The sequence below is a fragment of the Athene cunicularia genome (assembly GCF_003259725.1).
Source record: "Athene cunicularia isolate RWA chromosome 4 unlocalized genomic scaffold, athCun1 chr4_part3, whole genome shotgun sequence".
NCBI classification, from domain to species: Eukaryota; Metazoa; Chordata; class Aves; order Strigiformes; family Strigidae; genus Athene; species Athene cunicularia.
Genome location: NW_020799100.1, coordinates 5,228,582 through 5,253,560, shown reverse-complemented (window position 1 = coordinate 5,253,560; position 24,979 = coordinate 5,228,582). Strand labels below are relative to the sequence as shown.

Below are 24,979 nucleotides of genomic sequence, written 5' to 3'. Positions count from 1 at the left end.
ATGCTAATCTGCATTTGTGACTCAGAAATCTCCAAGTGGCATCCTTATCATAGAGGAAAAAGATGAAGCCTTCATGTAGAAATAGAAAGGTGAGGTTTGAAGGATATTCATTACAGTCTTTTAAAATGCTGGTAGTCAAAAACTTCTGATATGTTTGCATTCAGTTTGCTTCCACTTCATTGTAGCTGTTAAATTCAAAGTCTCAGTAGGCTTCTTAGCCCATGTCTGAGTTAGAAATCAAGATGTCTGCAAGTGTACAGTGATGAAAACAAGGCAAGTTATGAAGTTTTAGTTTTAGAACAAATTCTGTTGTCTGAGGTAAATCTTACATGGGCTTCCCAGGTACAATCTTGATGAGATATCTCATGGTAAAACTGCAGATTGATCCAAATACAATATGATTTATTTCCACAGAGCTAAGGAATTCTAAACCTCCGGTTCCTGCCTGCACATCTCATGAAATAGATAGGTGGTCTGTCTGTCTTAGGGTAGGCTGTTCATTAATGAAGGCTTGTTCATAGGCACAGCATTGAAGAGCCTCATCGACTAGGTATCCCAGTTAACTGAATTGAAGGTGGAAATATGTCTATCTACTATTAAAACATAGCTTCTACTAGTTTTCTGCAGAGACATATTAAGTGTTTTATTTTGAGAGGTTTTTAACACGCTGCCATTCATTTCCACACATTGGATGCGTAGATTAAAAAGAACACTAAGAAGTGTTCTTTTATATGTTTATGCAGCCAGAAGTTCCCTTATTTAAAGAGAATGCTCTCAGAATTAAATTTCATAATTTTCTGAAATAGCAAGGACATTTGAAGAGCATCTGTGGATTAGTCTGAGTAAGTTTGTTCTGTAAATTGCTCGAAAAGAAAACAGTCTCTTCCTAGGTATTGCAACAAATTGTTCCCAGCACTTAATACACTAAAGGAAAATTTAGAGGAACCAACACAATATTGGATGAACCTGTTTCAGAACATTGGCTCAGGCCACAAAGCAAGTAATTAACAAGCTGAATGAAGCATTTAAGCCCACGCCTTATCATTTATGTAACTAACCTTTGAGTTTTGGACGCACTGGTATGCTGCAGTGAAGCCTACACAGTGTTTCTTTTATGTGTGTGTATTGAGCAAATGGGAAATGCATACCCTGCCATTTGTTTTTCACATTTTCAGCACTTATCAGAGTTCTCTGGCTGAGTGATCTTATATTGCAAAAATGTACGCCTCTTGGTCCTTTTTTCTGTAGTGCAGGATAAATCTAGATGAGTCTCAGCCTTGTTATGTGTGTGGGGGGATGTATTCTACTTTTAAGGGTGCTTTTGAGCTTGTTTAAAGCATCATTAGTAGCACTAGAAAAGAATTAATTGAACTCCACTTTACACCAAGGAAGTGAGCAACAAAAAGAGTGGCAGGGGATTCTGCAAACTCCTTGTTTGTGGAGGCAGCCTTCGCAAACAGCTTTGAAAACAAAACAGGAATGCTGTGAACCGATGAGGTCTGAAAAAACGTAGTTTCCATCCTTGTAACACATCTGTTTTTCCCATCCTGAGAAACGTTGGGCATGTTAGGAATACTGAGACTGCTGGTGTCAACATTAGCTTCCTATAGAGCAACTGAGATTTAAGTGGAGTGCAACATCACCTCTGCACTTGGGGAATGAGTCATTTTGCTTATTAATTCTCTCACTCTCGTCTCTCCCTCCTGTTCTTTTCCCCCATCACTTTATAACCAGACTTATTTGGAACTCTTGTAAGACAAACACCATTTCTCCTTGGCAGGAGGGAAATAAAATAGCATACTTAACATGGTTATATAACACACTGCCACGCATGCCTAAAATGAGGTCATTTTGATTAATATATTTATCTGGTGTGCAGCTGTAACAGGAGATGTAATTGTGATTAAAAGAGCACCATTTATTTAGTCTCTTTGCAATAGTGTTCTGGTTTTGTAACTAGTATCCCCAAACTTGGTTGGAGTTCTTTGTTAGTTAATGTCATAATTTGTGCCTCTGGGCTATGGTCCTAGCCCTTCAAACCTTGGAAAAATCTTTATAGTGTGGAAACACAACTTCCTTTCTCTCTTCTTTCTTCTGTCAGAAGTTAGGTAAGAATTCTGCAATAATTATAGTTATGAGAATTAATCCAGTAACATACATATAAAAGCAGGAAAGAGAACAGAGGCAAACTGTAGAATTCCTTAAAACTGAAGATGTTGCTGGATGATGGAGAAAGTAAAAAGGCAGGAGATGAGTGATGAAGCCAATTACAGTGGGCCGGGAGCAAAAGCTGAGCAGCACGCTGCAAATGGCTCTAGTATCATCTATGGGAATGAGAGAACCGGTAGGATCTGCTTTTGGAACACAAGCAGATGTATTTTTCTTTGGGGATGTTGAACTGCCATTCTTCAAAGTTCTGACGCATCCGGTTCTATTTCGGTTTGATGACTCCTAACTAGACACGTTAGGCGGCTGCTGCTCAGAAGCCAGCATTTAAAAACACTGTGTTTTTCTGTTCTACTCTTTCTGGCAAAAAGCTCGTTATTCAAGTGCTTGCTCTAACCTTTAGTTACCCTGGTTGCATAACTGGAAAGCAGCATCCCACCATGCACTTCTGTGACCCAGTTGTGCCTTTCCAGTAGTGACTTTATGAGTTATGAAAGGTGTGTCTGCCAAATTGCTACAGAAACATTTACTCTACTGACCCTGATTTCCTAAATATTATATAGTCATCGTTCACCAAGGAGTAAAAAACAATGTAAAAGCATGTGAAAAACCCCTAATTCTGCTATGTTGAAAATCCTTGTGTATGCTCCTTAGCCTTAATAGTGCTTTGGCTTCTCATTGATAAAAAATACTTGTAGAAACCACTTTTAAATCATTAATGCTTCAGTAATCTTTCAAAATGAATTTTAGATGGTACATTCAGTACTAATAGTCACAGTACAAATCATTGACTCATCCAAGGATGAGCCTGAATAACAATTGCTTTGTTGAACTAACTTACAGTCTAAATTGTGATGTTCAGCATTCACATTTTCTAGACTGTCTGCAGACTTGCTAAAATCTTTCCACATTATCATGTCATCTATTGCCATGTATTCTACTCATGATAAAACCTCCATGCGGATGAGACTGGATTTCTAATATGTCACATAGAGAAAACTAGTACTAGCATTACTTTTACAAAATCTTTCTGTAGCTCATGGAAAACAAAAAAGGCATGTGCTTGGTTTTCTTTTCCATCACATAACACAGCATAAGTCAGTTATATAAATAAAGTCACTTACATAAATAGCTTAATTCTCCTTTCATTTATGGCATTATAAATCAAGAGCAGATCTACTGAAACAAAAGATGTTACACTGGCATAAAACCAGTATTGACAGCATGTGCAGGCTTTCATTATATAGATTCTTCAGCCAGTAATTTTTCTGCTTTAACAACTTGAAAGCCATCCTATCATAAGAAAGATATAAACTGTTCAGTATGTGGCAGCTGAAGGCTAATCTTCATAGCACATCTTGCTCTTTATGTCAGTGCTCTGTTTTTCAGGGAGGGTCCATATATTAATTTTTGGTAACGATATACAATTTATCTGGTTAGCTAAAACCATGACATTACTGTTTACTAATAAGCATGACATAATCTATTTTTCTATTGTGTAGTTTTTGGTGACTGCTGATGAAAATCTGTTTGAGAATTAGAAATACATTTAAACCCTGCAATAGTTGAGTAATACAGTTTCTGTTCTTCCTTCATCTGTACGTGTGGCCAGGAGGATGATAGAGGATTCATACTTTACATTGTTACTGCTTGTGAGTAGTACAGAGTAAAGGCCAGTCAACCAATCCACAACTGCTATAGCAAAGCCTAAATAACTGTTAAATTAAGAAGTCAGCTACATCTTTTGAGGACAAAAATGTTGCCATACCTTTCACTCAGTCATACAGAGAACCACAGCACATTAAGAGATCTTCCAGGATGTTGTGGCATCTTCTTTACAGAATAAAAAGCATTATTACAGCTGAATGACAAAACTGTCAAAGCTGTGGCAGGTAACAGCCAGGGGCTATGGTGTGGCACGTCCTTGCCTTTGCTCTGCTCAGCACACAGCCCTGATCCAAGTCGCAGGGAAGTCAGTGCAGGTTCTTGTGTCAGGGAACTATACCAGGAAGCAAAGGCTGACTGGAATAAATAGTTTCCCTTGAACTGCTTTATATGATAGAGATCAGTTTTGGATGATCATTTTAATATGAAGCATTATGTAAGTGTAGATGACTTTAGAATATTTAAAATATAATTTGAATAAATCTGTGTAGGTACACTGTTATAAAATGAGAACACAGTGAGCAAGTAGTTGGGAAATAATTTGCTATTCTATATTTGGTTAAAATTTTCTCTGCTTTATACTGCATCTAAATACCACTTTTTTATAACCATTCTTAAAGCTTTCAAAACTAAAATAATGACTTTAAAGGAATAGTTTAAATCAACATGTACCCAAGCAAAGCTTCAGTTTTGGCTATTTACTATTTCCTGATGGAAAAGCACTTCAACCAAAACACATCCTCTACTCGGATGCAAATGTATTTTGTTATAGAAAACAGCAGTCTTGACATAATTAGTTGTTGACTTACCATATACAGTCTTAGCCTGTGCCCTGGATTCTAAAATAAATACAGGGCCTGAACAAGCTTACATAAGAGACCAGCAAGCCAATCTCCGATACCAGAGATGGTTGGGACTTAGGCAGCAAGTCACAAGCATGCCACATCTTGCTTAAATGACAAGGCAAAAGGAACATACATATGTAACTTATAAAAATTTTGGCAACTCATACACATTTTTAGTAGAATAAGATACGGAGCCACTCCTCTCAATGTTCAGTTTATGAATAAAACTATTCTCTAGCTTTTTCTGTAAAAGTTAAGGACTTTGACAATTCTATGGAACTTTTTTTAAGGGATCTTAACTGAAAATAGTCCTTTCATCACCTCACAGATGCAGCTTAAATGTGGCTGGGATTCAGTCTTGCCTGAGACTGTAAGTGAAAAGGCATCCTGGTTATAGCTTTAAACCCCAGAAACCTGTAAAGCAAACAGTAATGCATGAGGGGTACCAAAGTCCAGAGAAATGCATGGTCATGCTGTAAGCCAGGCCCTCTTCACTTCCCATTATTCTTACTTTACTACAGCGAAGAGGAAAAAAAGCACTTGATGGCCTTTACAAATTATGAGGTTTGGACAACTTAATTTCTATGGTTTGGTTCCTTCACACCAAGTGTTGCTGTGTGACTGCAGGATCTAGGATTTGTTCTTTGTTCCTTTATCTGAAACACCTAAAAAAGTAGCTCACATGTAATAATTGTTCACCTCTGTAGTTCTTTGTTATGCAAGCCAAAGAGTAAAGAACACAAAAATTTTAATTAGCAAACAACTCTCCACACAGACTTTGCAGGTACAACATAGTTATAAGTACATCTACAAACACATACAGGTTCTTTGGACTATGATTTTTTTTTAAAATATATTTTATATGACAATGTGAACAAATCTGGAAAAAACAAATTACTTCAACCTTATGTAGAGGTAGCTGAACAGTTCGCTGTTCAGTGATATGAGAGTATAACTTAAGTTTCGTTTCAAGTTCATTACAGTGCACAAAAGGATGTTTTACAAACAAATGGAATATACAAGTCCACAAAACTTTTTATTTAAAATGGCTTGATAGATATATTTCTGGCACTCTTGTAACCACATAGCTTGATGGAATTAAATTGGACAAGTATATGGTGCCAAATTAAGACACCTTACACAGATAGTCTTTTGCTCCTCATTTTTGTACTTCTCCCGTTCCTCACCAGAGAATTATAGAAGCTATTACATTGGTTTTGCTACACTTCTGCTCTGTAAACCTTTGTTCTGCAAATTGAATGTAAAGATTTAAAGGTGCATATGTTTATATTTATAAAATATATGGCTATGACTCTATTAAAAAGCTCAAGAATGGCAATAACAGAATACAGGCACTTCTATGTGAGGGTTACTGTAGACCTTATGAAACTCCAACATTAGTAAGCACTTCACATGATACCTGGATGAGTAAGTCAATGTAATAGTTCAGCTTTTTATTATCCACCATTTTAATCCTGTCTAAGCAGATTAGTTTCTTGTACCCAGACAATATTTATTTAGCAAAGTGTTTCAGAATAGTGACTTTGCTGAAACTACCATTATTCTGTGCTATAAGACTTCCAGTGATTTACTGGGCTTTGGAATAAACCCCAGATCCTAAACTATGTGCTGCACCAGTTACAAGTTAGGTTGTGAAGCTGATAAATTAAATGAGAACTAAGCAGGGGTTGAGTTCATCTGATGTAGGACTCGGGAAGGGGGAGCGCTACCCTAAGTGCATGTAGTGCTGTTGGGCTTTTACACACAAAACCCCTGTACTTCATTTACACTTTTTTTTTTTTAAATAAGAGTTTGTGAACATGTTCTCCATTCCTAAACACTGCATTTAAATATAACTCCTGTCTGTCATTAATTTAAACACCAGTAAAACTTCAGCACCAAGTAGAAATTAAGAAGAAAATTGTTCACAATGAGAACAATCAGCCACTGGACTAATCTCCCCAGGGAAGTGGTGGATTCCCCACCATTAGACACTTTTAAAGATTCAGCTGGATAGATGCTGGGCCATCTTGTCTAGACTGTGCTTTTGCCAAGGAAGGCTGGGCCAGGTGATCCTTGAGGTCCCTTCCAAGCTGGGATTCTGTGATCCTATGAAAGGACCATCAAAAACAAAACTTAGTTTTATAAAGCTCTTTCTCTACAGCACAGATTAAAGCAGACCTGCTACAATCAAATCCACGATTTTTTTTTAGATTAAAATAATCTTTGGATTAAGAAATCCATGGTTCAGGTGTTCTGTTAGCAACTAGACATACAGGACAGAAAGACTGGCCAAGTAATAGGTCAGCCATTTAGTACGACAGCTGATATCTCTTATTGCTACAAGGTAATGGGAGATAAGGTATCACCACTTAAAAAAAAAACCAAAAACAAAACCAACAACAAAAACAAAGAGGAACTTTTACAACACCAGAATGTCACTTAGGCCATTATCATGCTAAGTCTTATCACATTATTTTATCATTCTGTTATTAGAACTACTGAACTGCTTTCCACAACTGTTGTCTGAGTTTGCTGTCAGGTTTCATGATTTTTCCTGATTAATCCAGTCCTGTCTCAGGTTTACATTCAACCAAGTCATGCTAGCAAGGTCTATTCATGGGAACATATCCCCTGAAGTTATTGCTAGACAAAGGAGCATATAAGACAAAGCAAAGGTATTTTGAGTGTCATAAGTCTGTCTATGTATGGGAATGAAAAATTAGTATCACTGCCTGCAGAAAACTTTGACTGTTTTTAATTAGAAATCATATAACATAGATGTACAGGGATTTGGAAAGGCAACACACCCAGTCTTTGTTATTTAATGTATTTTGTTAAATACTTAATTTACAGAAAAGGAAAGATTTCCAATTAACAAAACCCTATCTTACAAATGCAAGTCTAAAACTTTCAAGAAATCTCTAGGAGATGTTTAGGTCATACTGCCCAAGAGACTGGCACTGACTCAGTTATAGTTTGATCTATTCTTGGTTCTCTCTGTCCCCATTACAGAAGACTTGCTTTTTGTATTCCTCCCCCCGTATTTTTTTTAGAAGGGGAACAAATCTCATTTCCTTGGAAATGAAAAAAAAAATAATTATTGATTTTAGTAATGCTAACTCAGTGATCTAGGGTCAATGGAAACTGACTTATTTGAAGAAGTAGCAGGAAGCCTGTGCATTACTTATGCCCTCACAACAGATTAATCAATACTTCTGGCCACACAGGAAACACAAGCTTGAGTTTTTTTAAACAGATGAACAAAACTGGTTATGAGACTGGGTTGCATGTCTAGAAAAACGTGAGAAGCTTAAATAAAATAGTCCCCCAATTAGTATTTTATCTGATCAATGCCATTGCTATAAAGTGAAGGCATTTTAAAATCTGTTTGGCTGTTCATTTATGCCTGCAATAAATGTTGCATTTACATCCTTGTATTGATTAATACAACCTGAAAAAACGAACCTGCAATACTGTGGCATAACTAGAAGATTTTTTGGCTTTTAAACCACATTACTGAAATTTACCATCTCAACTCACTGAAGGCTGAGGTTAGTCCATGTCCAGCTTTTCCTGGACATGTTTATATTCTCTAGCAAATCTGTTTCTCAGTATTTTTGTCTTTTAATGGAATTTGAAGACTTTAGCCATTAATCTAGGATGCGTGGCCACAGAGCAGTTCCAGACAGAATACCAAAGTACATGTACAGATGAACTTTCTTGGTGTGTTTGATTTGTTGTGCATATGCAGATCAACTGTATGCGTTACATGCAGTAGGTCCAGTGTTTCCAGGCTGCAACAAATGCACTGGGCATTCATGATATAGGGCATGTACACAAGTTTCTGCTTAGGAAATTCTGGCAGCTTTACTCAAGGCTAATAGGAAAGACAATATTCACTTTTAAAAATCAAGGATTCTTTCCATGCCAATTTCTAAATCAACAAAATAGGCAGAATATGAGTATGTAGAAGACATAGCATGCAGGAAAAAGAACAATGATGTCAGTGAGAAAACAGTTCAAAATAGATATTTAAGTTCCTTTTCTCACAGTTAAGAGTAACAAAGTGACAGCTTTTTTCTATGGGACCAATATGGGCCCCTTATGTTATGCAATGATCCATGATGGTTTAAGTAAGAATTGGATTTAATGCAGCTTCACTTCCAAACAAGTAGAAATCACTTTGTTATTGACTTATGAAGACAAATGCCATAGCAGGTGTCAGCCACCATACACTCGTTATTGTCCAGAACATGTATGTATTTCTACACATTGTTTACAGAGAAGCATGTAAAGTACCACCTATGGAAGAAGTGCAGCAATCTAGCAGTATGGAAATAAGTTCTAGCATTTCTAAAGTAGCTCAGTGCAAACACTGGATACATATTCCATTTGCATCACAAAGTTGAAACATGTTTGTCTTCCATTCGTTTCTTTGGTACCCTTATGGAAAAGTTCTATAGAATTTAACAAGAGGGGGAACAAAGGCAGTTTTATGAAAATTTAACAATATGGAAATTACTTTTAACTAAAATATTTCTGATGAGATGATGATGGAAAAAAACACATAAAATTGACATTAAATTGTACTGCATTTTTTCATAAAGGCATGGAATGGCAGAGTGTGCTATCCAGGGTAAAATAACAAAGAAATTTGTAGCATTCCATAACATTCTCAATTCAATCTATTTTTTCCCCACTGAAAAGGATAACAGTAGCTTAGAATAAAAGGCCCAGCTCTGCTCATATTGACATCAGTGAAAGTCAAAGTTGGACAGAGGAAAGATCAGTCCCGGAAAGCAGTACACTGAAAGCAGTAAAAGCAGCAACACAAGTATGAACGCTTGATAAAAAAACACCAAAAAAACCCAATTCCTATTCTCATTTCTGTCTTATTTTTACCTGCTTTATAGCTAGAAGTAATCACACTAAAATTCACTTGTTTTCCTTAGGAGTTAATTTGTATTAGTAAACACTACCCAATCTCTTAAGAGAAATGCAATGGCTGGGTAGAGATTTGAAGCTAACAGAAACCTGAAGATTGGGGTGAAATAAATCGCATTTATTACAACATATTCCTTCTCATGTGACACAAACTGCCCTCTGAGTCCTACAGTTCAAAATAACTCTCCCCTTCCCCCCCACATACACACACTCCAAAGCCAAATACCACCAAACAATTAAAAGAAATAAAACTGATCTTAACAGCAACAAGAGTTGATGTAAAAAACCAAAATAAACTATGCAGTAACCTACAATGAAATCAGTACTTCCAGTTTGCTTTAGAAGCCGCTTTTCATATATTATGGCTCTTTCTTCACAGTTGTTTGTAGCCATTATTCATTCTTGGAAGAAAGAGTTCAGATATAAATTCAACTTCAAGTTATTCTCCATTCTGTGAAAAATTAGGGGATAGATCCTTCTGTCACCTCTACGGCCAATTCCCACTGACATCAACTGATCAAATACTTGAATTTACCCAAACGCTTTAACGCTCAGGCTTAAGGTTAAGCATGTGCTTGACCATTCTGTGATATCAGGAACCTCGTTGCAAGCACAGGATCAAGCTTCAGCAACTGTGCTTGAATTATCTCAGAAATAATCTGTGTTTTCAAAGACTTCACAGCAGGCTGTTTCTAGGCTACAGTAGAACTGGGGATAAGTAGAAAAACATTAAGAGTATTTGAACACAAATATCTGAAAAATTATCAAAGCAGTTGCTTGTGCACTGCTAGAATCATCATTTTGCCCCCAGTCATAAATACAGGGTAAAAATACTATAAATAAATAGAGCAGCTCACTTTCCTTTAGAGAATGAACACGTAAATAATATACATTTTGAAACAAAAAATCATAGTGCAAAAATAAATTATCAAACGGAAGTTGTGAACATTATTTTACACAATGCTATATAAAACCTGAACCATTTGGAATAAAAGACTTTGCAGTTCACTGAAATAATGCATTAACATTATTATTTCTGCTTCACATTAAACTGCACAGTTTATCCTTTATCCACTAAAAAAAAAATAAATTAAAAAACCCCTTAAGCTTTTTAAAAGGTTTATGGCAAACAAGATCACTTTTTGTTCTATCACATTTGTTATTAATTTAGCAGTGCAGTGATTGAATAATCATCTCAGAGTTCCAGATGGAAACTACTGAAGTATCCATAAACATCCCTTGCTCTTTATAACTTATTTTCTTTGAAACTCAGGCTTGAAGCATCCTGACACTCAAATCTGTAAGACATTATTGCAGTTAGATGAAGTTACAAGAGACAGTCCACAGTCAAGTACTGTGGGAGACTTCACAGCTCTCCTTCTCACCATCACCGTGATCTTGTACGAGACATGAATGTAAGGACACGTCTGATGCCATTCAAGCGGTCTTTGAGGGATTTCATGGCAAGGAAAGGGAGCTGAGCTCTGTTCTCAAGTGGAAGGACAGCTAGGACCCACCAGCACCAGGCTGGCCCGTTAGGGTTAGCCTGCAGTAAGGGGAGAAAAAAAGAGAAATTAGGATACGTGTATCTGTTAAGGTCTTGTTTTTGAAGATTTAACTTTGAAAACACAGTATTTTGATAACTGTCTAGCAAGCAGGTCATTTCATTGCCAGCCTAACGGCTTGTGATTACAGGTTGGCTTGAAACAAATTGCAACCTTTCCTAAAATAGGATGTGGAAGGCAGAAACAAGATGCATTTCTATTTCTAGCAACAGTTTATAGGTTGGGCCTTCTGTTTTTTTAATGTATTTTTTTCCCTATGTTATTACTGACCCAGTTCTTTGGAATTCCTGCCTCCCTTCATACTTTATGACACTACTTCATATTTAGCTTTTTTTGTTATATTCTGTTATTTTAGGATCCCTACTATTTGCAGTCCTTGAAGAAGAGTACCAAATTTCTTCTTGTCTATTTTCTCTCAGTTATTTAATTGGGGAAGCAGAGGCCAAAAGGCACTTAAATTTCCTGGGATTACTCCAGTTGGTTAAGTAGTCTCAGGAAATTACCAATTTGAGCCTTTTGTTTGCAACAGTGCTACCACTGGTGTATGGCAACATAACTTAGATACTTAGCTTATGCAGGGTAAATGAAGAGTATTCATATTTTCATCTTAAAACACAATGCCTCCCGGCTTATCGGATATCCCTGCTATTTCTGTCTCTAAAAGTTACGTAAGCCAGATTCTCAATACCTGTGGGTCAGGATCCTTAGCTGGCATTTGACCAAAATGACTGAGAATTCGACTTTTGAGTGCTTGCTTGAGGGAGTTAAACCACATATATGCCTGATCATAGACGGAATCATGGAGAACAAGTAATGCAGCATACTCCTGTCCTTGCACCTGAGATGAGTAACAAGAAGGGGAAAGTTACTGTTAGTTCAGTCTGCATGTTGGGGAAGGCACAACATTAATTTTTAGGATTTTCTGGGGTGGGTAGGGGAAAGGAAAAGAAACAAAAGCATGCCAAGGGACTTCTGGGATAAATCCTGAAAGCTAGTTTGGTGTCCCCTATTCTGCTTCCCCACCCCAGTCTATCAAATCCTTTACTTTCTTACCCTATATTCTAAACCAAAGAAACTTATTTTCAGAACAAGAACCTTCTAGATTGCTATATGAAAAAACATTTACATAAACATCATACAATACACAAGAAAAGATTATGCAAAGCTTTTTAAGAAAATTAGCAGCTCCTCAGATTAGACATTTTATCTTCTCGTTGTATACCAAAAGCTCCTAGATCACCCAGAATACTTTGACTGCCTATATAGCTTTTTTTTAAAATAAGAATTAATGTAAATAATTTTGAAGGTGTAGTGGACCTAATCCTGCTCCTTCTTACCCAAAGGTGAGCTAAATGGCTTCCATGCAAACGGAGGCAGGTTCCCCTCCACCCCCTTATAAATTGCAGTTATTCTGTCTAGAAGAGTGGTAAGACCTCATCCTGGATTCACTTAGCTTTGTCTCTGCTAAAAACATCTAGGAAAACCACTCTTCAGTATATGGGCGGTGCACATCGTGTGCTTGTGGTAGCTATTATGCTTCCCATTTTTAACCATGAGCACTTAGTAAATACCACAAATTTGTTTTATTAGAAACTGTTCTACAAAGAACAACTCACTGAAAACATATGTGCTTAGAATTTCACATGTAACACAGATTAAATATTTCTAAGCTTACCTTTTGATCCTCAATGTACTCAATATCTGCTGTATTATAGCCATCACGCTGGCTGTGCTGTATCACCTTAAATCTCCTCTTGCCGATGCTGTCTACAACAGAGCGACCATCAGCAAAGAATTCAACATTTCTTATCTCCAGAATGCAGCCATAATCTGCAAACCTATTGAAATCAGAACAAAAGCAAGTAAACAAGTCTTATTCTCTCCACCCTTAGCTCCACAGAACTGCCATACAGCCAGTCCCTACCACAAAGGTATTTACCAGTGTCAGCTCATTTCTATTGTTCATAGTACTGACCTGCTGTAGTTCAAATTATTCCACAATTGTTTTCAAAACTATCAGGAAGATTCAGGCTGTCTAATCTGATTATAACACCAACCACATGTTTTGGAATACAGGGAACATCTTACGAAATTGAAAGTTATACAGCTCAGAACCACATTCTCCATAATCCTAAATTCAGTCAATTTGTACAGAACAAGTGCAATTCAGAATATTAAAATTATTAATGGACTATGAAATCTATAAAGAAGAAAAGTTTTCCCACAATTTCAGCAGATTTTCCTTTGTAGGTATGTATTTTGTGTACATTGTACTTTTTATGGTGCATACTTACCCTGTACACCATAAAAAGGGAAGAAAGTTAAATACAGAGACAGATGTTAAGGTCATTACCCAAGACTGACTGCAGTGGCTCAGTGTAAACACTCAGCCAGTCCTTATGAAGGTCCTGTTGTACCTCCGCAGCCTCCACTATATGCAGAACAGTGAAGGTATAAATGTATCCTAATAGCTGTGCTATTCTTTACATAATTTAAAAAACCTAAACCCACCACACCTTACTGCCATTTCAATTTGATTTCTTGTGCCAAAGCATTCAGATTTCAAAACAGTAGAAAATACACTTCCTTTTCAAGTACTACAAGAGATCTACAGCTCAACTTCATGTAATACACCCTGGCTATATGTATTTCAGGAAAAATGAGCAGACATGTTAGAATTTAAGTGCTCAAGAGAGAGACTTCAGTCTTCTCAATGTCTTTTACCAGCATGATTAGGAAGAAGCTTTCTCTACAGGGAAGCTATCACAGATGTTACAGCCATGGGCTTTCTGCCCCTCTCCAGCCTCAGTGGGGTACCTCACGTGGTCCGAGCGTGCTGCTCACTCACCCCTTTACTGGGTCACTGATACACATCCCAAATTGCTTGGTGCCAGTCTCCATGCACCTTCGAATCATCAGGCGGTAACACGGCTCAAAGATGTGCAAAGGGCACGGGACTGTAGGGTAAGCCATTGTGCAGACAAATATAGGAACATTCTTATTCAGGCTGTAAAAAAGGAAGGACAAATCAGATATGATGCTTTACCAAACTACTGACAAGGTATCAAATACATTTTATGCAATAAACATATCCTTTAAAATTATTATTTGTTTAAAACAGAAACTATAACATTTAGAATAAAATTCTTAACAGAGTAAGTAAAAACTAAATTTATTTTTACCCTTAATTGACTAGATATTGTGGAAAGTGATATATCACTTACTAGCAAAGAATTTTTAGTTATGCTTTTTGGTTTTGCTTGTCATAGCATTAATGCATCTCTACTATTGCTTTTATTTACTTGATTTTCTTTAATCCTATTTCTTCCCTATCCAGTACTTTCCAACCCCCCAGCCTGTGAGACTTCCACCAATTGTCTCCCTCTGTGGCTTTCATGGAGAGACACTGAAAGCAACCACATTTCTTTATACTCTGTTTATAAAAGCAACCTTCTGGATTTCTTCTACTTCTGTTTATTGTTTATCAGTGTCCAGTTTTTATGTTAACTCAAAGCACAATTTCACCTGGACCCTGTTCTCTTTGAAATCACAAGATACCAAGAAAGAAGCTCCTTTTCGGCATCTTAGCTCATGTTCCGCAGCTGGAGTCACTCATTAGCTAACAGCAATAGTATTAAAGGTTTGATTTTACATAAATGGATTACATACTTGGAAAGCTCTGCTATTTCCTCTTCATAAATCTTTCTTCTTTCAGTGAGTTCCTCTGGAAGATATCTAGCTATTAACTCCTCCATTAGTACTGTTTTACAGTATTTCCTCATAGCCAAGCACTGCAGTAAAAACACACGCAAGCAGTTATTGATAATGTTTAGCATTTCAAAGTGCACAGTGCCTATGCACACTTGTTAGCTCCATTTGCTTATTTCTATAGCAAATCAAAATGATCTTTAAAGTTTGCACTGCCACTAAAGAGTTGCTTATTGAACTATTCCCTAGGTTACAGTCATCATCTTGGGAAATCTGGGAAGTAAAATCACCTACAGATTTTCTAAGTACAGGTTACTCTAAGGTTTGAACAGAGGAGACTATCTGTGCTTTGTAAGTCAAGGAGTATTTTAAAAAGTCACATTCTTAAGTTATGTAATATTTCTTTTGAGTTGGGAAATATCAAAGGTTTCTGAAGGTGCTACTGGATGCTATCTTGTGCCCTTAAATTTACACTGAGAAAATCTAAGCATCATTACCTCTGAGAGTCCTTCCTTGCACAGTGGACATTTTGGGTTGTGATCCAGGCATCTCTCAAGACATTTGAGACAGAAGGTGTGCCCACAAGGTGTAGTGACAGGTTCATAGAAGAGCCTGGATTGAAACATCACAAACCAAAAAGACAACAATATCGTGTACCCAAGCAAAAGAAAACATCAAGAAAAAAGCTGTATTCATTCACTAATTGACTTAACTACTCCTGGGATAAAGCTCTTCCTCGCTTTTCAGTTCTTCAAGCAACTTTTGCATTTATTCAGCTTAGACTTTCATATTGCCACTTAACATGAAAGGCAGCGCATGAATTCTGATTTCAGTGAATGTGAGAGAATATTGTCATTAACTTCCAACAAGCTAGGATTTAATTTTCTTCTAGGTGAGCAATAAATAGAAGCAGCAGTTGGACCATCTGACTTTTTTCCAATGAAACAGAGCAATACTTGCACAACTATTACTGTGCAAATCATGGGATTACTTGTATGTGTAGAGGTAAGCACAAAATAGCTATTTCCAGTAATAGCCCACATAAGTGATTGCAATAAACTATTATTGCCAATTCTAATGTGGGCTTGGAAAGCAGTTTTGTTGGAATAGTTGGGTTTTAACCTTCAAATTACTGCTTTTCTGGAAATGAGTGATATTAGGGTCATGTTTCATCTAGAAAAATATTTAAATATATAAGGCCAGGTCTTCAAAGTATCATGATACTTTACCCATTTCAAGTACCTCTGTGACACTTATTTTCATGTAAGGACTTTTTACTTATTATGATTATGTGAAATTGCAAAGTAATGTTTCCTTGCCAGTAAGTACCTTAAGGAGACCTAAATAATATGGAAATTAGGTTTTTTTAAATAGAAAACATTCAAAACTAGAAATTGTTTGGCATATGCTTTATTTCACAACATACTGTCTAAGCATTTTAAGGTTTCAAATATTAGTCTAATTATAATATAAGTGAATTAATAAGTTTACTTTAAAATATTGGTTTATCAGAACAGTACATTAAGTTTTTTTATACATGTGGAAATTATAAATATGTAAACTCACACTGATTAGCATCTTTAACAAGATGAGTGTATTTAAGAACATAATTGGCTCTTAATAAACTGGCTATGGTAATTTTATTAAATGTCATTAGTTACTATAAATATTGACGTTTAAGCAAGGGAACATATGAGCAAGTGTCTAAAATACCTCACCTATCTTACTGCAACTGGACTGTGTAATTGAAAGCCCTCATTGTTCCATGAACAGAAAACTCACTGCACCAAGGCTAGCTACCTTACTGCTTTAAGTTTACATAAAGTATTGAATTCTACAATATGTTTCATTAAGCACTGGTTTGCATATGTAATTATTTAGCAGTGAGTGACTTGATCTGAAATGCTAGCATAAAGACAAGAAATTCCTGTTAAAATGCCTGACTGTGCTCTAGCTCTCACAAAAGCCAGCAGCAGCTTTTTCCTGACAACTCTAAGGGGACCTTGACCAAGCCTCATGACTTGCAGAAAGAAGCACTATACACCAAGATTACTCATGACATTTTAAACTATCGTAACATTAAATATTCACTCCTCCTGAGTAATGGTCCTTTAGTTCTCAACAGTATGTTGCTTTGACTATTCCTTTTTCATTTTCTGCTTGCTGCTGGAGTGAATTCAGATCAATAACATGTTGGCCACTCCATCAGACAAATAGGTTAATAACAGCTCCTGCAGTTAATTGTGAACAGGTCAGTAGGTTACTAGGTAATTAGTTCAAAGTAACTCAGGATCCAAATCCCTAAACTACTTCTGAAGAACATGGCAAGAAATAATTATAATCAATCTGCATTAATAGCCAGGAAAAGATCTTGTGACAGATTCCCTCAGACTTGATTGTTGCAGTGATGTTACAAAGATAACATCCTTCTTGATGAGAGGCCTGCATCTGTGATGGCAATTACAAGATCATCATCACCATCCTCTAGACAGTAAGGGAATCAGCAATCCTTGAGCTAATTCCTTTACAAATGTATTGTAGCCTGGCTGTTTCTGATTTAACATAAAGGATGAGGAAGTAGGCCTAATTAATTTTATTAAAAACATCTGAAAAGTGCTTTGTGGACATAATGATCATAAACATGCAGACTCATTAAAACCAGCTAAGACTAATTGTGTGGCTTTGTTAGAGGAAAGTTTTGCTCTTAGCAGTATCAAGTGTTTTGACAGCTGTGTAAACTTTTGGAGCACATTTCAGCTGTAGGCAGACAGAGGGAGAGGGGTAGATCTGATTTATTCCAAGCAGAAGCAAATCAGACAACACAGTTGTTGCCCCAAAGGTTTCAATTTGTCTGAAAAATTGAAGCCTGCCCCCTCTCTGCCCCTCCCTGCATACAAACAACAAAAAGAAATCCAGCTTTCTCAAAGGCCCAGACTTTCAGAAATAAATCCAGGAAGAGGCTATCTCTGAGAATTTAAAATATAGTGCAAAACTAACCCCAACATTCATTGCTGATAAATCTGGGTAATGCAAAAGACAAACCTAATCTCTACTCACTGCAGAGGCCAAGACCCCTCTAAACACCTGCCCAATATTTCCATCTAAATCAGTAACAAAACTCTACATGTGTATTTGCCAAAGTTAAAGTGTTTTTTACAAAACAAGGAGTAGAACAGATGTAGTTGACAACTCCATCTAAAATTTGATAAAACCCATGTTTTATCAAGTCATTGCTGTCACCAAGAACAACTACTGTTTAACTGGAAGGAGAGATCATCAAGCAAACAGAGCAATGGCCTTGGTAAACTAAGGAACACACCTCTTAAGCAGTAGAGGAAAAACATGGTCTGGTTTGCTTGCAAGACCCTCCTATTGCAATAGCAGCAACACGGTATTTATTTTACATGCAGTATTTATTTTACATACTTGGAATATTCATTGAATGTGGTGTCTTTAGCTATTTTGTGCATTATATAACATCATATGTGGCTCTACAAACTCCATGGGACAAACTGTGGTTTCGTGCACAATATGTGTCAGTGGGTGGGCATGTGTAAGTGGGGAGAGGAAATCTTTCAGACACCCTCACTAACATGCTTAATCCTCATGTGACCTTATGTGCCCTTTCTGAAACAATTACTAGCCTAGAGCAGGTCAAAAAGTTCCTATTCATCAACAGTGTTCAGAACCAGAGGTCTAGAAATGCATCACTGGAGTAACAATTATAATAAAAACTCATTTCAAGTCAGAAGGAAAGATAAGTACCAAATAAGCTAGAAAAATCTCTATGTCATAAAGGGGAAAGAGATAGAGCCTAAAAGCTAAAAGACATCAATGAGAAAACGGGGTACCTCATACACAGGGAGCAGTCCAGATCTGATGGATCCACAGATTCAAAGGGAATATGTTGTCCAGTACTATTTCCCTTCAGATCAACTGTATCTATCAATAACAAAAAACATATTATAGCGTAATTGAACAGAACTGTGTAAGCACAATGGTATTCCATGTATCTACAAGCAGCATCTGATATTTAAATGTGTATTGTATACACTGGTACGTTACGGAACCATTAAACATCATTACAGTAATTTCTATGCAAAGCACAAATGCAGCCTTGGCACAAATCAGCATATCTCCCCTTAATTTTGGTGACATTATACCCACTTAGAGGGTTGAATTTAGCCTTGCATTAACAATTAACCTCAAAACATTTTTTATTAGTGTTGGAAGTCTAAAGTGAGACAAATTCTTGTGTCATACCACTGTAAATACATCCCACAGCATGAAAACAAGGGCAGATATCATGAACAAACAGTTTGTGCTTTTAAACTTTTTTTTAATTGATCCAGAAAGTGCTAAGACCATGCGCAACACTGATGTTCCTTAAAAGATTCAGGGCTGTGCTGATAAACAAGCACTTGACCCAACCTTCTTAGCCCTCTTTTTAGACTAACATAATTGTTTCCCCCCCCCACATCATGCCCTGACTAGGCCAAAGAGAAAACTTCTAAGGTTTATAAAAGCAAAAATTTCCACTGATTGCATGCCATGAAACTTAGCCTATGTGCAAACATACCTTTCTTCATCAGTTTGCAGGGTACCTCAGCATTTCGCGTCTCCTCTGAGCAGCATTTCCTTTTCAGGAGGCTGCACTTCTCAGAAAAGAGAAAGGTAGACTCTGGCATGGAGATGAGTTTGTTCTCCTCCTCTGAGCAGTCCTTTTTGCTCTCTGTAATTTGTACAGATTTCCTCAAACTACCAGATGTAGTTACATTTGGTTCCTCTTGAACGGGAAAACCCTTTTTCTGTTCCACATTTACCTGTGTGAAGAGAGGACTGATGTTAGACCAATCTTCCAACAACTTGGTAAGGAAAAAACCCCAAACCTGTCACAAGTCTTTAATATTATGCATCACCAGGAAGGGCTTTGTAGGTCATGAAGCAACAATTTGAGAATTGCTGTGTCAGGGCCTGATTTTAAGGGGAAGAAAAAAAGCAAACTATTTCCCCACCCCTCCAAGCCCTGCCATGGCAATGAATATTTTCAGCCCTGATGTGTGGCTCTAGCTTGGTCATGAAACTTGATTCAGGCAGAAATATGGCTAGATCTCAGGTTAAATATATTGTTAGACCTTAACCTATGGAAAAATGCCTATTGGTTATATCATAATGATGGTATTAACCATCAAAACCACCAAAACAATGTGAGCTTATTTTAAGGAAGCAATATAAACACGCAGAATTTAGAACAGAGAAAATGCAGAGAGCTTCCTTTAGTGAGACAGATTTCTTTTGCAAAGGATAAAACAATCAGTCTTTATCCCATTGTGGCTACAGAACCACCTGTGGGCAGCCACTGCACAGAACATCACCTATCAGCTTGTCACATCAACTCCCCAGATGAACCTGAAAGCAGATACTGTGGATTGTGATCAGGAGCTGTGGTGATGTGTAACATGCACAAAGATGAGTGAACTGTCCCTCAGATGACTTCATGAAAGGGTCATAACAAAAGGATTTCTCATCAGAATATCCTAATAGCCTTTCCAGAAGGCTTGTTCTTATCAGTCTCAACAAGGCTGCTCAAAACCTACCATTTTGTTGGTAATGACTAGTGGAGTTCTCCTACATATAGAGTATAGGCAAAACTTATCCTCCCAAGTTCAGATTCTGGTGAAGCAGAAGCAGTCCTTACAAACCCATGAATGTAAACCTCTACAGCCATTTACAGAACTACAGCTGTGAAACCAAACTTATCGAGTAGATCATACATCTTGCATGGCTCTAAAATAACCTCTAAGCAGCATATAGCATCTGAATGCAGGGTGATTTTGTCACTGACATCATCAGTTACAGTTCAAGCTGAAACTCTAGATTTTAGCATTTCACAGCTTTTGAGGATATCTCAATACAATCTTCAGAGACCCTTTCCCACTACCAACTACTTGGAAGAGCTAAAGACAGTTAGAGGAAGAGAACCCACTCAACTCTGGCATAAAATTTATCAGAACAACAACTGAGGACTTCTATTCAAGAGAAAGTCATCCAATAAAGAGACTTCAGTAAATCAACATTTGTTTTGTATCTTCTGAAACTCAGTAAAAATCTGAGAAAAGGTATCCCCCTGTCTCACAGAGGTGAACAGGAGAGAAGGCTTCCCAATGTGAACATAAAACACACAACAAATTAAGAACCACACATCAGACTTGATCTTTACCTTGAGCAACCTTTGTAGGTTATGGCTGGTGCCTCCAGATCCCACTGAATTTAGGAGATTCCCCTTTAATCTAGAGTGATGTGACAACAGCTGCAGGATATCGGGTAAGTGTTCCTGAGCATTTCCCGGGATGAGTGAAAACAAACTAAGTAGAAGCTGTGATATAAAACAGAATACTTCACTGCTTAGTTCCTTCCTTGCAACCTCTAAATGAAAAAGCAAGTAAGGGAATAACCAAAAGAAGCATCCTTGATTTTGTTAAAACCATTTAAAGAGCCCTTTAAACTAGGGTAAGAACAAAAAGTGCAAGAGCTAATGCAATATAGGCCAGACAGCAAGAGACACTTTCAGAGTTAAATAAGCCCATAAGGTTATTAACCATTCTCTGTGATGTGACACACACATGCCTTTGTCCTCTTTGTCCTGCAGTTCAGAGCTCACCAGAAATTACTAACGTTTTAAATATGTTTTTTGCTGCCCATCAGAAGCTTTCACTGGAGTTTACTAGTACAGAAAGCACTCATCTCACAGGTTTAATCCAAGTTCAGTTAAGTAAATGTCTCTGATATTGTAAACTGTAGCTATTTTTAAATTCACTTATGTGAGAATACAAAAAAAGTAGGCAGTAGAAAAATGCTATTTCTTCATTCACTATCAGAAAATAAGTGAATGTTTCAAGTAGCAGCTTGTAGCCACTTCTGCGACATAGTTTATCAGATGATTATTTAAGGAAAGAAACAGAGCTGAATGGAAGATTCACGCTTCAAAAACTAATTTCAACATACTACTGAGGTGATCCTGCTGATGCCTGAGGAAGCCATGTGACAGCCAAGATTTCTTTTTCAAGCCAAAAAGGATTCCACGGGATCACACTATGTCAAAACTAACACAGACAGACAGTTAATACAAGCAGAACATCACAGCTGCACACAAAGAATTTAGTAAAATGTAGTATGTCATTGTTATGCAAACAGCCTTGGAAATGACCCAGTAGAATATTGCATCATGGATGAACTCTGTGTCTGATGAGTGCATGAGTAATTCTTTGAGTCATAAGAAGCCTAGTTTTTCCCAGAACCCCGCTGCTCAGAAATTAGGTGTCTTGGATAAGGCTATTTGGAATCAGAATTTAGAAACATATCTGTTTGTTCCTGCTCTTTTTGCTCTACTGCACAGGAAGTCTCCCAGCATGACTATGAGAACAAATCATGACACAATGGCAGTGAAAGACTGCATGGAACCTACTGGGAAAAAAAAGCACAAAACAAACCCAACCAACTCTGCCAAATATCAGTGACAAAAAACTCAGAGGAGATGGAAATTTCAACCATATGCAAAATGAGATAAAAACTTGATTGCACGACAGCCATCCAGGTTTCTGTTACCTTTATCAACAGTGCTTTTCTGTAAGAATTCTACTGAGCTTTTAGAAAGCTTTATGTATTACAGCACACAAACCTCAAAGTTCCCATCCCACCAGTGATGGAGAAAAGTGTGAATGCACTGCCATAACAAAAAATTCAGTGCAAGAAAAACAGAACTACTACATTTTCATTACCATAAACTATCGCTTCGACACTGAGCCTTTTAGCTACGACAACAAAAACAAAGGTCAAATGTCAACAACACTGATTCACGGGAAATCAGATTTGAGGGGTGTGCAAAACGGAAGTTTTGACAAAAGCCATTTAAGAATCCACACAACCACATTGTAGGCTGCTACTGAAATAAGCCTCACTGCAGATCCGTTTTGTTGCTTATTTAGCATTAATTATTAGCAACCTTTAAAAACTATTTTAAACCAGCTCTTCTTTTGTTGACTGCTTCCTTTCACGCCTCGTTCACACACTGATACTCGGCTCAGCACGACTGGCGGTAGGAAGAGAGCTGCTGCTCCCAAGTGGAGTTTGACGGGTGCTGCGTGTTGCATTCTGCCGGTTAACGGCCTGATCCAACATTCAGTAGCAACTCCCCCCCTCCTCTGCACTCTGTCATTGGTAACACACTGCCAGGCTAGGAAACAGATTAGAAATTTGACTACAGAGAATCACAATAGTCTGTGCATGGCAATTATTAAGAATTCAGTTTTACTTTAGATTTGATGATGCTAACACTCTAACTGTTTCCACATAGCACCTGCTGAGTATGTTTTCTTGCTACCTCCCTGTCTTCAAGTAAGCAATACACATCACTCAAATCTGAACAACGGCCTGGATATCTGTCTCCATCCAGCTCTTTGAAGTAATGAGAGAGAGGGAGGAGAGAAGAAAAATTCTTAGCCTCCTTTACAAAAGGCCACTGAAAACAATGATGCAGTTCCAAATGACTCAGGGAACTCACCTTTTGTGCCTCAGACTTGGCTGTCTTGTTCCCAGTATCTAGAGCAAGGCAGAATAGAAACTCTCTTAAAGCTTCTTCTGTTTTCCCTAGATTAGCTAATGCTTGTCCTTTCCTTAAGTGACCCTGCAATGAAACACATCCATAGTTGCAGCTGCTGTTCTTTAGTCATAAGAATAATGCAATAAAAGCAAGATGAAATTACAAAAGATCTTTCCAGAGAAGAAGTTGTTAGGCAGGGAGAATCACTGTAACAGTCTCTTATACCGAGACACCACCAGTGTCTGGGTTTTTAACCACAACTGTCCTGAAAACTCTCAGAGGCAGAACTGGGATATTCTCTAACTCATGCAAGTATGATTCTCACAGCCCTTGAGCCCAGCTGATCTTGGAGAAAGAAAATCTTCCCCTACACTAATCTCCTAAAATAATCATTACATCCTGGTAGATTTATATAAGCACAGCATTCAATTTTTACAGAGCTCATGAACTTGAGATTCATCCGGGTCAATGACAATAGCGTTAGCCTTCAGGATTACCAGTCTCTTCCTTCACCCCATGAAGCTCAAGAATATTATGGTTAAATGTCTAAGTCACAGGCATCCAAGAAGTTACAGGACTTAAAGCATCCCTCAGATTCAGCTGTCTGACGGCTTTCTATCGGTGTAGTATCAAGGTTTTAAAACAAAGTACAACTGGAGTCAGAACTTACTTTCAGCCAGTAAGGCTGGAGCCTGCATGCTGTTTCTGCATCGTGCAAAGCATCTTCACAAGCTTTCAAGGTAGAGTTAATCTGGGACCGGTTGCTGTATAGTAAGTGGTCATTTGGAGCTGTAGGAAACAGAAAAATTGGTTGACTGAAGTAAATGAAAAATTAGTTACATAAGGTTTATTCCTTTTTTCTTTTTTTTTTTTTTTTAAACCCACATGTTGGTGTTTTCAAGTCGTACAAACCCACAAATTATCTAGTTTTTAGGTAACTATGTACTAAATGAAATCCAGAAACCTCTTTGGGCAACTCCAAACAAAATGTCAGCTATGCATTATATAACTGCAGGGAACATTGCATAAATAAACGCCGAGACGCTCACACAATAAATTACCAGCTCTGAGGATCAGATGGTTGATAGAAACATACAGAAGACATATAAGGCGGCAAGAAGAATGCTGTCATACTGCAGGGAGGAGTTTCAAAATTTTTAGCATCAAAGTTTTTAAAGGATACATAGGGATCTTTTCGTGCCGTAGCTCAACACGGGAAAACAAGTGACAACTACAAGAATCCGGTAACGCCGCGGCAGCGCCGATAACGTGATCTCCCGGTTGTAGCATCACGGCAAAGCGTGTGCTGGGTGCGGGCTGTACGCTTTCGTCTGGAGCACTCTCTCATTTAAACCAAACTCTTACCCGCAGTACCTCGCCTTTACTCTCCACTTCCCGAGTTTCCTCACACTAGGCTGGAAACGGGCGCATCCAAAGTTTTCCCTGAACAGCCCCGGCGGGCGCGTATCGCGCCGCGGCACCGG

At 37.6% G+C, this 24,979-nt stretch overlaps 1 protein-coding gene across 1 annotated transcript; it reads right to left on the bottom strand.

Moving 5' to 3' along the window:
* Positions 1-5,459: 5,459 nt before the first annotated feature.
* LONRF3 (LON peptidase N-terminal domain and ring finger 3) lies at positions 5,460-24,979 on the bottom strand (the record flags this gene model as incomplete). The annotated part of the gene is made up of 12 exons (XM_026848760.1): positions 5,460-11,169; positions 11,877-12,026; positions 12,864-13,026; positions 14,037-14,195; positions 14,858-14,979; positions 15,394-15,508; positions 18,748-18,838; positions 19,476-19,719; positions 21,117-21,272; positions 23,457-23,579; positions 24,166-24,286; positions 24,897-24,979. Coding segments are annotated over 12 exons (1,686 nt in total), but the record flags the coding sequence as incomplete, so codon positions are not given.